The sequence below is a fragment of the Alexandromys fortis genome, unplaced genomic scaffold, assembly GCF_014885135.2.
Source record: "Alexandromys fortis isolate MF-2015 unplaced genomic scaffold, M_Fortis_MF-2015_v1.1 scaffold_129, whole genome shotgun sequence".
Classification (NCBI taxonomy): Eukaryota; Metazoa; Chordata; class Mammalia; order Rodentia; family Cricetidae; genus Alexandromys; species Alexandromys fortis.
In genome coordinates this window covers 4,452,667-4,467,903 of record NW_026068022.1, presented here as the reverse complement: position 1 = coordinate 4,467,903, position 15,237 = coordinate 4,452,667, and the positions used below count along the sequence as shown (strand labels likewise).

Below are 15,237 nucleotides of genomic sequence, written 5' to 3'. Positions count from 1 at the left end.
TGCGGTGACGACCGGTGCTGCCTCTGTGCAGATTCGACCCAGCTACCCTTGCCTTGTTTTCTTTCTTTTCTGTTTTACTTTTTATAAATTTGCCCAAGTTGACCATGAATTCTCAGACTGAAGTACTCCCCCATCACAGATTTCAGAGTAACTAAGATTACAGTTTCACGTTAACATGTTCCACTTAAAAATATATTGTCACTTGTGATCTCTCAGTTTTGTGGGCTCTTTCAGAAGACCACACAGTGAACCCCTTTTATCCTAACCCCATGCCCCATACATGTTTTCCCATGGCCTTTCTTTTCTTCCCTAACACTTTCCTGTAATTAAACCCTATGTTTATAAAAATATTCTTTTTCGTTACTTTTGCTCAGTCATTTCATGTAACGTGGTTATTTCAAAAACTAATGGAAACAGGGGAAATAGCCTGAAGAACATGAGCTAATTTTTATTACACCTGCATTTAAAGCAATCTTCACCACAAAATTGTCATAAAATATCTTGCAAATTTTCTTAAAAACTCAAAAATGGACCAGGACATCATGATCATATTACAAATAAACTACTAAAAAGAAACAAACGCTTCACAACCCAATGATACACCTATTTCAGAGACAGTTATTCCAAGCCCTCAGCCTTATTTTAATGATATAGAGAAGGCTCTTATGTATATTTCAATGCGGCAAATTTATTTATCAGATTTGCTCATTGGACAACTTCAAACACACAGTCACTGTATTCTGGCAGCACATGGAACATAAAATGGTTTTAAAAAATATTTATAAATCTGCAGATAATTTTCCTACACCTCATTTGATTGTAGAGTCAGTACTGGAAAGTCCCATGTTACCAGGTTTAGACAAGCCATACAAGCACACTTCACAGATGTTATTCTTGTATTCGGTGGATAAGAACATGAGCACTCTCTAAATACTAGCTTCTCTTGTGAAGTTTTGACTGACAAGGAGAAAGAGGTAAGGTAAGGAAAAGTGGAGGGGACTGTCATACAATGTTTAAAACTACACACAATTTACAAAGTCATGACTTAAAATCACTCTCCTTGCAATGTTAGCTTCTGACACTGAATGCAGTCACAGGTATTTAATTCACCCAATACAGGCTCTCGCTTTAGAACCTTCCTTGACCAGTGAACTGGAACCCTTGATTGAAGACCAGCTGATGTGAGCACTTAGGCATTTATCTCAACCTTGACAACAAGTACTTATTATCCTCCAGGGCAAAATAGCCACCACCAGGATGGACAATCACACCACAGTGACCATGTTCCTTCTGTGGGGATTTTCCAGTTTTCCAGAACTGCACCATCTACTCTTTATTGTGATTCTCCTCTCCCATGTGACCATCCTCCTAGCAAATGCATCTATCATGGTGGCCATTAAGCTCAACCACAACCTTCATACCCCTATGTACTTTTTCCTCTTTGCCCTGTCCTTTTCAGAAACCTGCACCACTATGGTGATCTTACCCCGACTGTTGGTGGACTTGCTATCAGAGAACAAGGACATTTCTTTCCATGAGTGTGCCACACAGATGTTTTTCTTCTTTGGATTGGCAGCCAACAACTGTTTCATCTTGTCTGCCATGTCTTATGACCGTTACACCGCCATCCACAACCCCCTACATTATCCAATCCTGATGACTCAGAAGATCTGCTTCCAGCTCATCATGGCCTCTGGGGTGGTTGGCTTCGCAGTTTCTTTGTGCATTGTCATCATAATATTCAACTTGTCTTTTTGTAACTCCAACATCATTCAGCACTTTTTTTGTGACATTGCACCTGTGGTTGCCCTTGCCTGTAACTGCACTTTTCTTCAGAAAATGATTCTCTTTGCATTAACTGTGTTTGTGCTGGTGGGCAGCTTTATTTTGATCATGGTTTCTTATGTCTTCATTGTGTCCATAGTTGTGAAGATGCCCTCGGCCAAGGGAAGGTATAAGACCTTTTCAACTTGCTCCTCCCACTTCATCGTGGTGTTCATACATTATGGGTTTGCTTGCTTTGTCTATCTGAGACCCAAGAATGGTGACACCTTCAGAGACGACACACTGATGGCAGTGACATACACTGTTCTGACACCTCTGCTCAACCCCATCATTTACAGTTTAAGGAACAAAGACATGCAGACAGCCCTGAGAAAAATACTGGGTCATGTAATTAAGGGCTTCCCTCAAATGTTAAATAAAAGAGCTCGGAACACTTGAAAAGATGAAATGATTTTGTTAAATTAATGTGAAAAAGTGGAGTACTTCCAATAAAATTATTACAGTGCCCAATGAAATGGAAGTGCCCAATTGTCTGATAAATTTTAGTCTCATATTTATCTTACTACAAAGCCAGTAGGCAACCATGAAAACATTCATATGAATACAAATCCAAATGAGCAAGTTGGATTTATGTATTTAGAAATATTCATGTATCTAACAACAATTAATGCAAAAAGAGGCTATGAACTTGAAAGAAAGCAATGAAAGATACATTGAAGAGTTCAGAGGAAGAGTAGGGTAGCAAGAAATGATGTAATTATAATCTCAAAAAATAAAAGGAGCAATTAAGAAACAAGATTAGAATTTCAAATATCAGAATATTAGTACATATTTACATTCATATATATATAGAGAGAGCATATAGCATGAATTTTTTTAAAGCTTGTTTAAAAAGTCCATGTTTTCATAACATTTGCCTTTTAACAAGAAAAAATATTTAAACAAACAGTAAGAGAGAGAAAGAAACAAACAAACAGAAGGAAAGTAAGAATAAAATTACATTGAAAAGAAGCATGGCAAGCCCACATGTTTAGAATTGACTTGAAGAAATAACCACAATGCAGAGAAATAGCAAAGAATTTTAAGAAAATATTCTGCTGAACTTTATTCAAGCATAGCGAAGAGGTTTGAATTTTTTTAAAAATTAAGAAAGCTGATGAAAGTGATTCCAAAATAAATATGTATCTTACCATAACATTATTCCAAACAACTAAATCATGACCGTTTTTTATGTCACTAAAATTAAGTCATTACACACATAACTGTAAGCAACACTTAATTCATGAAACCTACAGAGATAAAAGGTACTGTTTGAAGCTACAATCTGAGTGAAACCATGGTGATCTGGACATAGAATCCTGTGAGAAGGCTTAAGCCTTTCCAAGTCATATTGCATAATGGCTCTCCAGATGGTGAATAGCACTGCCAGTTTTGCAATAGGAATGAACTAGGAAAAATAACAAGGTGTTTCTGTCAAAGTTTTTCACAAATGAAGAAAATAATTACTTATTATTATGAAGAGGAAAATAATTACTTAGTAAGACTCTAAGAACCAAGATATATTGGTATACACCTGTACAATACAGGTAATAATAAATGAAACATTTTGGCCTAAAGATTGCCAAGAAATTATATTGTTCAGATTTTCTAGCTTAGACAAGACCTAAATAATGACAAGAACAATGGCAGAAATTTCACAGGGTTTCACACCTAATGATAAACTGTTGACAATTAATATCAGCTGAATGGGGGAGAAACAATCAGTTTCAGGGATGAGCTTCCTGATAGGCTATCCATCAAAAGTAGTCTATTTAAACATATAAAGTATGAGCCACAATAACTGGACTAAGAAATATATATGCACTTAAATATATCTATTATAAATATATATTTACATATATATGCAAATAGTGCTGAGTTAAAGGGGAAGAGGAGTGGAAATGATATCAATATTATATACATGTAGGAACTTTTCAAAAATATATTTCAACTCCACATAGGACAAAGGATTGATCTCCAAAATATACAAAGAACTCAATAAATTTGTCATCAAAAGAATACATAAGCCAAGAAAAAATAGAGTACAGATCTAAATAGAGAACTCTTAACAGAGGAATCTAAATGGCTAAAAGACACTTAAGGAAATGATCGACATCCTTAGCCATCAGGGAAATGCAAATCAAAACAATTCTAAGAATCCATTTTACACCTGTCAGATTGGCCAATATTAAAAACACTGATGACAGCTTATGCTGTAGAGGATGTGTGATAGGGGGCACACGCCTCTATTGCTGGTGAAAGTACAATCTGGTATAGCCGTTTTGGAAATCAGCATGGTGATTTCTTAGAAAATTAGGAAATAAACTACCTCAAGACCCAGCAATACTGTTGTTGGGTATATACTCAAAGGATGCTCAATCATATCACAAGGACATGTGCTCAACTATGTTCATAGCAACGTTATTTATAAAAATTATTTATCAAAAAGAGAACTTACACATTGCTCAAATTTTAATGAAAGAATAACTTTCTTCAGAGTCCACATAAAATTTTATATAATGATGGTCCTCACATTTAATTTAAATGTCATAAGCAGGTACCTAAAACTGTAAAATAATGCAGTTTCTTGCACACATCTCCACACCTGAGTAAAAGAGGATTTTGATGCATTGTTTCTGTAAATACAAACATACATTCCTGTAGTATAACTCCTGAAAAATCCATTAGGTCCCTGATGAGCTAATTTTAGCATTACCTTCACAATTTAGTTGATAAAATGAATTGGCAGTTTCACCATAGTTTATTGTGAAATACTAAAGCTTTGTACACATAGTCAAAGACATCACACAAATACATTTTCACACTGGAGCTTCTTCTACCTCCAAACAGAACTTAGTAAAAGAAAAAAAACATTCCAAAAAGATTATACATTTTAACTAGTCAGTTATTACAAGTTCATTTCCTTGGGTAGTTTAAATTAGCTGCTTCTGTGTTCACATTCCTATAATCTATGTTACTTGAGTTGAATGTTGGCAGAAAGAATCAGACTTTTAGAAGATAAGCATTATATAATAGTTTACAATTGCAGGGGAAAAATAAACAAACACTAATAGCTGTATCCACTGGAAACAATGCCCCTTTGGACATTGCACTTAGTTTCCTCTGATGTTGTGTGAAAGGATTACTAGGAGTACTTTCTTTTAAGAATAATTTATCCAGAGAAATTCATGTATACCTAATTACTATGGTTTAAAAATCTGAGTGTTGTATAATAAATATCTTCATAGAAAGAATCAGTAGGCCTATTAGAATGTCCATTGTCTTAATGTAACTAATACTTAGAGAACAATGGACATATGGATTATGAAGCAGCTTAGCAGTGTTCCAAACTGAAAAGCAAACACCTTTAAGTATTACCTTCCTGTGATGCGCATCAAATACTCCTAGACCCGTTTTCATCTTTTTCAACCAGCTATGAGACTTCAACACAGGAATTACAAATTTGTCCCTCTGTTGTGTTCAGAAACCTTAACCTTCAGAACAGTGCTTTATTAACCTGTGTGTCATGAACTTTTTTGGAGATCAAACTCTTTCACCAGGCTTACACATAAAAAAATCTGACATATCAAATATTTACATTATTATTATTACAGTTATGAAGTAGCAAAAAAATATTTTTATGGTTGGGGGGTCACCACAACATGAGAAATTGTATGTAAGTTTTGTAGAGTTAGGATAGTGGAGAAATACTGCTTTAGATGATTCAGTGATTATATTTTATGGCTAGAATATGCTTAAAGATGTAAAAACTTTGTAAATCATTCATATAATTATTATCTTAGCTTAAGTTACTATGGCTATGGTAAAACACCATTTCCAAACTCAAGCTGGGACCAGAGACTTCTGCCCAGACACTTCTGCCAGAGCAGGCCCGAGGCAGCAACCTCCACAGTAGCAGGTACAAGGGAGTGACCACTGAGAGACCAGGCTTGAGTCAGAGACCTCTAATGGACTCAGCCCAAGCACGGATCTCTGTGGGAGCAGGCCCAATCCATGGACATCTGTGGGAACAGGTATGAGCAAGTGACCTCCCCTGGAACAGGCCAGGGCCAGTGACCAAAACCAGAGCAGGCCCAAGGCAGTGGCCTCCATAGAAGAAGGATTGAGCCAGTAGCCCCCACAGGAACATGCCTGAGGCAACAACCTTTACAGGAGCATGTGCAAGAGAGCCACTTCTGAGGGAGCAGGCATGGTTCAGAAAACTCTGTAGGACTGGGCTTGAGTCAGCAAGCTCTGCCAGAGCTGGTCTGAGCCAGGGACATCTTCCAGGGCAGGCCCAAGACAGGGACCTCAGTGGGCACAGACCCAAGCAAAGAACCTTTGTAGGAGCAGGCCTCAATGACATGCAGGATTGCAGAGCAACCCTTGGGAGTGCTGAGTGACTTCCGGGAATACTGAGTGACCTTTGGAGTGACTGGAGCAGTGGCCCTTACTGTACCATGAGGAGCAACCATCTGAGCCTTGGATTCACTGGCACCTGAAAGATTTCATATCAGAGACTCAGTCCCAACTAAAACAATCAGTAGAAAAGTTGGGAAGACAAGGTTAATCCCAGCACTCGGGAGGCAGAGGCAGGTGGATCTCTGTGAGTTCGAGACCAGCCTGGTCTACAGAGCTAGTGCCAGGACAGGCTTCAAAGCCACAGAGAAACCCTGTCTCGAAAAATCAAAAAAAAAAAAAAAAAAGAACACACTTAACACCCCAAAAAGCAACACAACAGCAATAAAAACTAGCCACTCTATAAGAACAAAACTTGAACACACAAATATAGATGAAGAAGAAAATGACCAGAAAAAAATAACTTTAGGATAATACTTGAGGCCCATAAAGAGGAAATGGAGGAAAAAACTAACAAAAATTGGAATAAATCAACAAATTCCTTTAAAAAATCAAGAAAAAGCAATCAAACAGATGAAAGAAATGATTCGAGACTTGAGAACCAAAATAGGGAAAATAAAGAAAACAGAAACCAAGGGAATTATAGCAATGGAAATGATAAGAAAACGATCAGGAACCAAAAATGCAAGCATAAACAGTAGGAAACAAGAGCTAGACAATATAGTAGAGGAAATAGACTAATCAGTTAAAGAAAATATTAAATCTAACAAAAGCTTAACACAAAATGTACAGGAAATATACATCACAAGAAGACCAAACCTAAGCAAAACAAGGATAGAAAAAGAGAAGTTCAACTCAGAAGCACAGAAAATATATTTAATAAAATCAGAAGAAAACTAAAAATTTTGCAACCTAAAGAAAGCTATATGGTGATACAAGAAGAACAGAACACCAAATAGACTAGATTAAAAAAATAAAGTTCCCTTGTCACATAATAATCAAAACACTAAACATGCAGAATAAAGAAAGAATATTAAGAGCTGCAAAAATAAAGGCCAGGTAACTTATAAAGACAGACCCTCGAAAAAAAAAAAAAAAAGCAAAGACAGACCCATCAGACTTACACCTGATTTCTCAATGGAAACAATGAAAGCCAGAAGGTACTGGTCAAGTGTTATACAGACATTAAGAGACCAATGATGCTATCACAAACTACTATACCCAGCAAACCTTTCAATCACCATAGAAGAACAAAACAAAATATTCCATGACAAAACCAGATTTAACCAATACCTATCCACAAACCCAGATATATACAAAATACTAGAAGGAAAACTCCAACCCAAGGAAATTGTCCACATCAACAAAAACACAGACAATTGATGATCTTATAGCAACAAATCCCAAAGAAGGAAAAACACAAAAAATAACATCACCAACAATGAAAACTAAACTAACAGGAGATAGCAATTATTGGTCACTAATATCCCTTAATATAAATGGACTCAACTCACCTATAAAAAGTCACAGGCTAACAGATTGGATATGAAAACAGAACCCATCCTTCTGCTACATACAAGTAATGCCCCTAAACCTCAAAGAGAGACATTGCCTTAGAGCAAAGGGTTGGGAATAATTTTTCCAATCAAATGGACCTAATAAACAAGCGGGTGTAGCTATCCGAATATCTAGCAAAATAGACTTCAAACTAAAATCAATCAAAAGAGACAAAGAAGGGCATCATATTAGTCATGGAAAAATCCAACAAGAGGAAAATCTCAATAATGAACATTTATGCCACCAATAAAAGGGCACCCTCATATGTAAAAAAAACACTTCTGAAGGTTAAATCATACATTAAACCCCACACACTAATAGTGGGAGACTTTAACACTCCACTCTCATGACTAGACATGTAGGTCAAACAAAAATTGAACAGAGAAATAGGGGAAATAACATCTGTTTTGATTCAAATGGAATTAACAGACATCTATAGAATACTCCATCCAAACATAAAAGAATATATCTTCTTCTGAGCACCTCATCGAACCTTTTCAAAAAATGATCCACATATGAGGTAACAAAGCAAACCTCAACATATGCAAAAAAATTGGAATAACCCATGTATCTTGTTGAATCACCATGGCTAAAAACTAGCATTCAACAGCAACACTAATTTTAAAAAGCCCACAAATTAAACAATGCTCACCCTAATCATCAATAGGTCAAGGAAAAAATAAAGGAAAAAATTAAAGACATCCTAAAATTCAATGAAAATTACCACAACAACATACCCAAATTAATGGGACACAAAAAAAGCACTATTAAGAGAAAAGATCACAGTACTAAATGCCTACATAAAGAAGTTGGAAAAAATCTCACACTAGAGAATTTACAGAACATTTGAAAACTTTAGAACTAACAGAAACAAACTCTCTCAAGAGAACTAGATGGCAAGAAATAATCAAATTGAGAGCTGAAATCAACAAAATAGAAACAAAGAAAATAATACAAAGAATCAATGAGACAAAGAGTTGGTTCTTCGAGAAAATTAACAAAATAGACAAACCTTTATCCACACTAGCCAAAAGGGAGAGAATATCCAAATTAACAAAATTAGAAATGAAAAGGGGGACATAACAACAGACATGGAGGAAATATAGAGAATCATAAGGTCATATTTCAAAAACCTGTGCTACACAAAATTGGAAAACTTAAAGGAAATGGAGAACTTTCTGGATAAATATCACTTACTAAAATTAAATGAAGACCATATAAACAAATTAAATAGACCTTTTACTGCTAAAGAAATAAAAACATCATCAAAAATTTCCCAACCAAACAAAAGCCCAGGACCAGATAGTTTCATCTCAGAATTCTACAAAAATTTCAAAGAACTAATACTCTTCAAATTGTTCCACACAACAGAAAGAGAAGAAACATTGCCAAACCATTTTTATGAAGCTTAAATTACCCTGATATCATAACCACATAAAGACATTTTTAAGAAAGAGAATTACAGACCAATCTCACTCATGAATATTGATGCAAAAATACTAAATAAAATACTAACAAATTGAATCCAAGAAACCATCAGAACCATCATTCATCATGCTCAAGTTGGCTTCATCCCAGGATGATTCAACATATGAAAATATGTCAAAGTAATTCACCATATAAATAACTGAAAAATAAAAACCACATGATCATCTCATTAGATGATGAAAAAGCTCTCAACAAAATACAATATCCCTTGATGATAAAGTTCTTGGAGAGAGCAAGAATATAAAGAACATACCTAATTATAATAAAGGCAATATACAGCAAGTCAACAGCCAATATCAAACTAAACGGAGATAAACTCATAGTGATCCCACCGAAATCAGGAATAAGACAAGGTTGTCCACTTTCTCTATATCTATTCAGTATAGTTCTTGAGGTTCTAGCTAGAGCAATAAGACAACAACAACAACAACAAAGATCAAGGGGATACAAATTGGAAGAGTTCAAACTCTCATTATTTGCTGATGATATGATAGTTTATATAAGTGATCTCAAAAATTATAACAAGTAACTTCTAAAACTTATAAACACTTTCTACTGAAAGTATTATATTTTGTAGCAGGATTCAAGATTACCCCCCCCAAATCACTCTTCAAAATAGCCACAAATAAGATAAAATATCTTGGAGTAACTCTAACCAAACAAGTGGAAGTCCTGTATGACAAGAACTTTAAATCTTTGAAGAAAGAAATTAAAGAAGACACTAGAAAGTGAAAAGATCTCCCATGTTCTTGGATAGGTAGAATTATATATAAAATATATATATAGTAAAAAATGGCAATCTTACACAAAGCAATCTACAGATTCAATATAATGGCCATCAAAATTCCTGAAAAATTTTTTACAGACCTTGAAAGAGTGTTACTCAAATTCTTATGAAAAGCAAAAACCCAGGATACCTAAAACAATTTTGTACAATAAAGGAACTTCTGGAGGCATCTCAAACCCTGACTTCAAATACTACTACAAAGCTACAGAACTGAAAACAGCCTGGTATTGGCATAAAAACAGACAGGAGAACTGGTTGAAGACCCAGATATTAATCAACATACCTACAAACACCTGATATTTGTGAAAGAAGCAAAAATATAAAATGGAAAAAAGAAAGCATATTTAACAAATGGTGCTGTCATAACTGGATTTCAATATGTAGAAGAATAAATATAGATTCGTATCTATCACCATGCACAAAACTCAAGTCTGAATGGATCAAAGACCCCAACATAAAGCTAGCCATACTGAACATCATAGAAGAGAAAGTGGGAAGTACACTTGAAGGCTTTGGCACAGAAGACCACCTCCTAAATATAATCCTAGCAGCAAAGACACTGAGAGAAAAAAATTAATAACGAGTCCTTGTGAAACTGAAAAGCTTCTGTAAAGCAAAGAACACAGTCAACATGACAAAACAATAGTCTACAAGATGGGAAAAGATCTTCACCAACCCCACATCAGACAGAGGACTGATCTCCAGAATATACAAAGAACTTAAGAAACTGGTCATCAAAAGAACAAATAATACAATAAAAATGTAGTACAGAGCTAAAGAGAGAACTCTCAACAGAGGAATCTAAAATGGCTAATGGACACTTAAGGAAATACTCAACATCATTGGCTCAAAAACAATTCTGAGATTCCCTCTTACACCTGTAAAAATGTCCAAGATCAAAAATCCTGTTGACAACTTATGCCGGAGAGGATGTGGGGTAAAGGGAACAGTCCTCCATTGCTGATGGAAGTGCAAATGGCTCAGCGCCTTTGGATATCAGTATGGTGGCTTCTCAGAAAATTAGGAAACAACCTACTTCAAGACTCAGAAATACCATTTTTCGGTATATACCCAAAGGATGCTTAATTGTACCACAAGGACATGTGCTCAACTATGTTCATAGAAGCATTGTTTGTCATAGCCAGAACCTGAAAACAACTTAAATGCCCCTTGACTGAAGAATGGATAAAGAAAATGTAGTACATTTATACAATGGAATATTACACAGCAAAAAACTGACATCCTGAAATTTGCAAGCAAATGGATGAATCTAGACAACATCATATTGAGTGAGGTAACCCAGACCCAGTAAGACAAATATTGTATGTACTCACTCATAAGTTGAAAGCCTCAAGAGGGTAATGAACAAACTGAAAAAGAGGTAACATATGGTATGGCCTCTTCGTTTCATGCATAAAATAAACTTAATATTGCTAAAATGTCCATAATACATAATGTGATTATAAAGCCACCTGAGCTCTGGCAAAATCTTTCTCTATATAAGAAGAAATATCAACTCAAACTTTTATATTCACTCACAGAACCCTCAAAATCATCAAGTTTATCACAGTTGTTATTTCTAAAACATGCTTTGTTTTGGTGTAATTCTAGTCTTTAATGCCTGAGCCATCTTTCTAGCACTCCAGAATATATTTCAGTAACATATTAATTAAGACATTTGTGGTACTGTATTAAAGAAAAACACAGAGAAACAGTAAAAATAAGTTAATAATCTTAGATAGAAGCCCTCATCTATATTCTGAGTGATCTTTGAGGATGTACATAGTAGATAATGAAACTTTTTATTAACAAATGTTTGGAAAAACTAAGTGGCTTAATACAAAAGGGTGAAATTTAATCTCAATCTTGCACCATAAAAATAACTGACAAAATGTGTTAGTGTCAGATCTTTAACTATAAATATCCTAGAATCATACATATGCAGCTACTCTATGATATTCATATGGGCAGTAATTTCTTAATCTGAACTTTAAAGATACAAGTAACAAAAATAAAAGCAAATAAGAAAATTCCATCAAAACTGAAAGGCTGTCCAGAGCACAGAGAAGACTCAAAAGGATGAAGAAGTAGCTTTTGGAACTTGAAAATATGTTTATATCATGTATATGAAAAAGAGTTCATATACGTATAACCCCAGCAGCACAGACAGTAAGGGCCTCATTGAATAAATGGGACCTCCTGAGACTGAGAAGCTTCTGTAAAGCAAAGGACACTGTCGCTAAGACAGAAAGGCAACCCACTGACTGGGAGAAAATCTTCACCAACCCCGCAACTGACAAAGGTCTGATCTCCAAAATATATAAAGAACTCAAGAAACTAGACCGTAAAAGGCTAATCAACCCAATTATAAAATGGGGCACTGAGCTGAACAGAGATCTCTCAACAGAAGAAGTTCAAATGGCCAAAAGACACCTAAGGTCATGCTCAACTTCCTTAGCGATCAGGGAAATGCAAATCAAGACAACTTTAAGATACCATCTTACACCTGTCAGAATGGCGAAAATCAAAAACACCAATGATAGCCTTTGCTGGAGAGGTTGTGGAGAAAGGGGTACACTCATCCATTGCTGGTGGGAATGCAAACTTGTGCAACCACTCTGGAAAGCAGTGTGGAGGTTTCTCAGGAAATTCGGGATTAACCTACCCCTGGACCCAGCAATACCACTCTTAGGAATATACCCAAGAGAGACCTTATCATACAACAAAAGTATATGCTCTACTATGTTCATAGCAGCATTGTTTGTAATAGCCAGAACCTGGAAACAACCTAGATGCCCTTCAATTGAAGAATGGATGAAGAAAGTATGGAATATATACATATTAGAGTACTACTCAGCAGTAAAAAACAAGGACTTCTTGAAGTTTGCAGGCAAATGGATGGAAATAGAAAACACTATCCTGAGTGAGGTAAGCCAGACCCAAAAAGAGGAACATGGGATGTACTCACTCATATTTGGTTTCTAGCCATAAATAAAGGACATTGAGCCTATAATTCGGGTTCTTAGAGAAGCTAAATAAGAAGGAGAACTCAAAGAAAAACATATAGGCATCCTCCTGAATATTAACCTTCATCAGGCGATGAAAGGAGACAGAGACAGAGACCCACATTGGAGCACCGGACTGAAATCTCAAGGTCCAAATCAGGAGCAGAAGGAGAGAGAGCATGAGCAAGGAACTCAGGACCACGAGGGGTGCACCACAAGGGGGATGTTCTATTGGGAACTCACCAAGGCCAGCTGGCCTGGGTCTGAAAAAGCCTGGGTTAAAACCGGTCTCGCTGAACATAGCGGACAATGAGGACTACTGAGACCTCAAGAACAATGGCAATAGGTTTTTGATCCTACTGCACCTATTGGTTTTATGGGAGCCTAGGCAGTTTGGATGCTTACCTTACTAGACCCGGATGGAGGTGGGTGGTCCTCGGACTTCCCACAGGGCAGGGAAAACTGATTGCTCTTTGGGCTGATGAGGGAGGGGGACTTGATTGGGGGAGGGGGTGGGAAAGGGGAGGCGGCTGGGGGGAAAGACAGAAATCTTTAATAAATAAATAAGTAAAGAAAAAAGAAAAAAAATAGAAATTCAAGCTTAAGAAAGTATTATGCAATCTCCAAAAAAGAACTTAATTTTGCTGACACAGTAATTGTCCATATAGACCATATACTATGAAAGAATAAAAGTATTAATGTTTATGTGCTAAAAAAAGAAAAAGAGTTGCTTTGCAAAATTAAGCAAAGAACTCTTTAAACTGAAGCAGACACAATTTACAAATGGATTAGGACTGGAGAGATAAATCAACAGTTAAGAGCCATGGATTTGATTCATAGTACCCACATGGCAGTTCACAACTGCCCAGTAACTCTAGTTCCGGAGGATATGACATTTTTTTCTGACCTCCAGATGTACATCCAGCTAATATACAATAAATAAATAAATAAATATGAGCTAAGAAATAGAACAGATGTGTAAGTGGCCAGTGGATATATTATTGAAAGATGTTTAGAGTGACTAATCATAGCTGAAATGTTAGTTAAGGCCACGATTATATATTTCTTATACTTTTTAGGATGGCTTTTGCAATAAAGAGAAAGAGTTGCTTCATTAATGTGAAATATAGAATTCTATGTTATAGATAAGTGTGTAAAACAGTACAACCTCTGCAGAAAGTAGTATGTAGTTCGTTTTTAAAAATCAACAATAAAACTACCATGTGAGCCAACAATCTTTCTTCTCAATATTTATTCAAAAGAAATGAAATATTTATTTCAAAGCATTATTAATATTTCCTATCAGTTACAGTACTTATAATAATAATGCAATTTTAAACACAAAGCAAATCAGCAGATGAATGGATGAAGAAAATGTGGTATGTTTATACAACAGGCTATCATTCAGTCTTAAAAGAGAAGAAAACTGCAATATGTCCCAGCATGCATAGTTCCTGAGGACACCAATCTGAGTGAAATAAACCTATTACAGAAGAGCAGGAGTTGTATGATCCCAAATAATATGATCTTTAAAACAGTGAAGTTCACAAACACGGAAAGTGGAATCATGGACCATGAGCATGAGGGGAGGAAAAATGTTTATATTTAAATTACTAATCCATGAGTAAAAATTTCAGTTCAGAACAATTAATGAATTTTACAGATCTACTACGTGACCTTACATCTGTAGTTATTATGCTTCCTTAAACACTCAAGATTAATTAGAAGGGTAGATCACCATAATAAAATAAAAACTCTAAATTCATTTGATAGTGACAATACTCTGTGCATAGCAATCTCTGTGTTCTAAGAACTAAGCAGATGAGAGGCTTCCCTTAGCATAGCTGTAGAACACTTCAAGCTTGGTAAGTACAAAACATTTTTCGAAGTTCTCTAAAACTGCTCATTAGTAGAAAATGTCTTAGCACAAGATGTCGGGAAAGTCATAAACGAAAAAGTTATTTAAATCTGAGATATAAGTTGACTACAGTTAGTCGTCCATAAGTACCAAGGAAGGCCATACTTACTGTATGACTTACAGTTAGGTAACAATAAAGATGTAGAAGTTTATATCATTATTTAACCATGGCACACTAATATGTGAAAGATTTTTGAGCAAGTTAGCATGAATTCAACAAACATCTATTTAACTCTTCCTGTATTCTAGAAATTAAATATGCACATAAAAGTCACAGATATTGGACATACAGATCAACT

General features: G+C 35.6%; 1 protein-coding gene across 1 annotated transcript; it reads left to right on the top strand.

The window, feature by feature from the left end:
- Nucleotides 1–1,257: 1,257 nt before the first annotated feature.
- LOC126514454 (olfactory receptor 10T2-like) lies at nt 1,258–2,223 on the top strand. Its single transcript, XM_050163362.1, has one exon. It carries the CDS (start codon nt 1,258–1,260, stop codon nt 2,221–2,223), a length of 966 nt encoding a protein of 321 aa, XP_050019319.1.
- The last annotated feature ends 13,014 nt before the right edge of the window (nt 2,224–15,237 follow it).

What these genes read in the sequence shown, in the direction of transcription:
- LOC126514454 (XM_050163362.1), top strand. Translation starts at nt 1,258, where the DNA reads ATGGACAATCACACCACAGTGACCATGTTCCTTCTGTGGGGATTTTCC.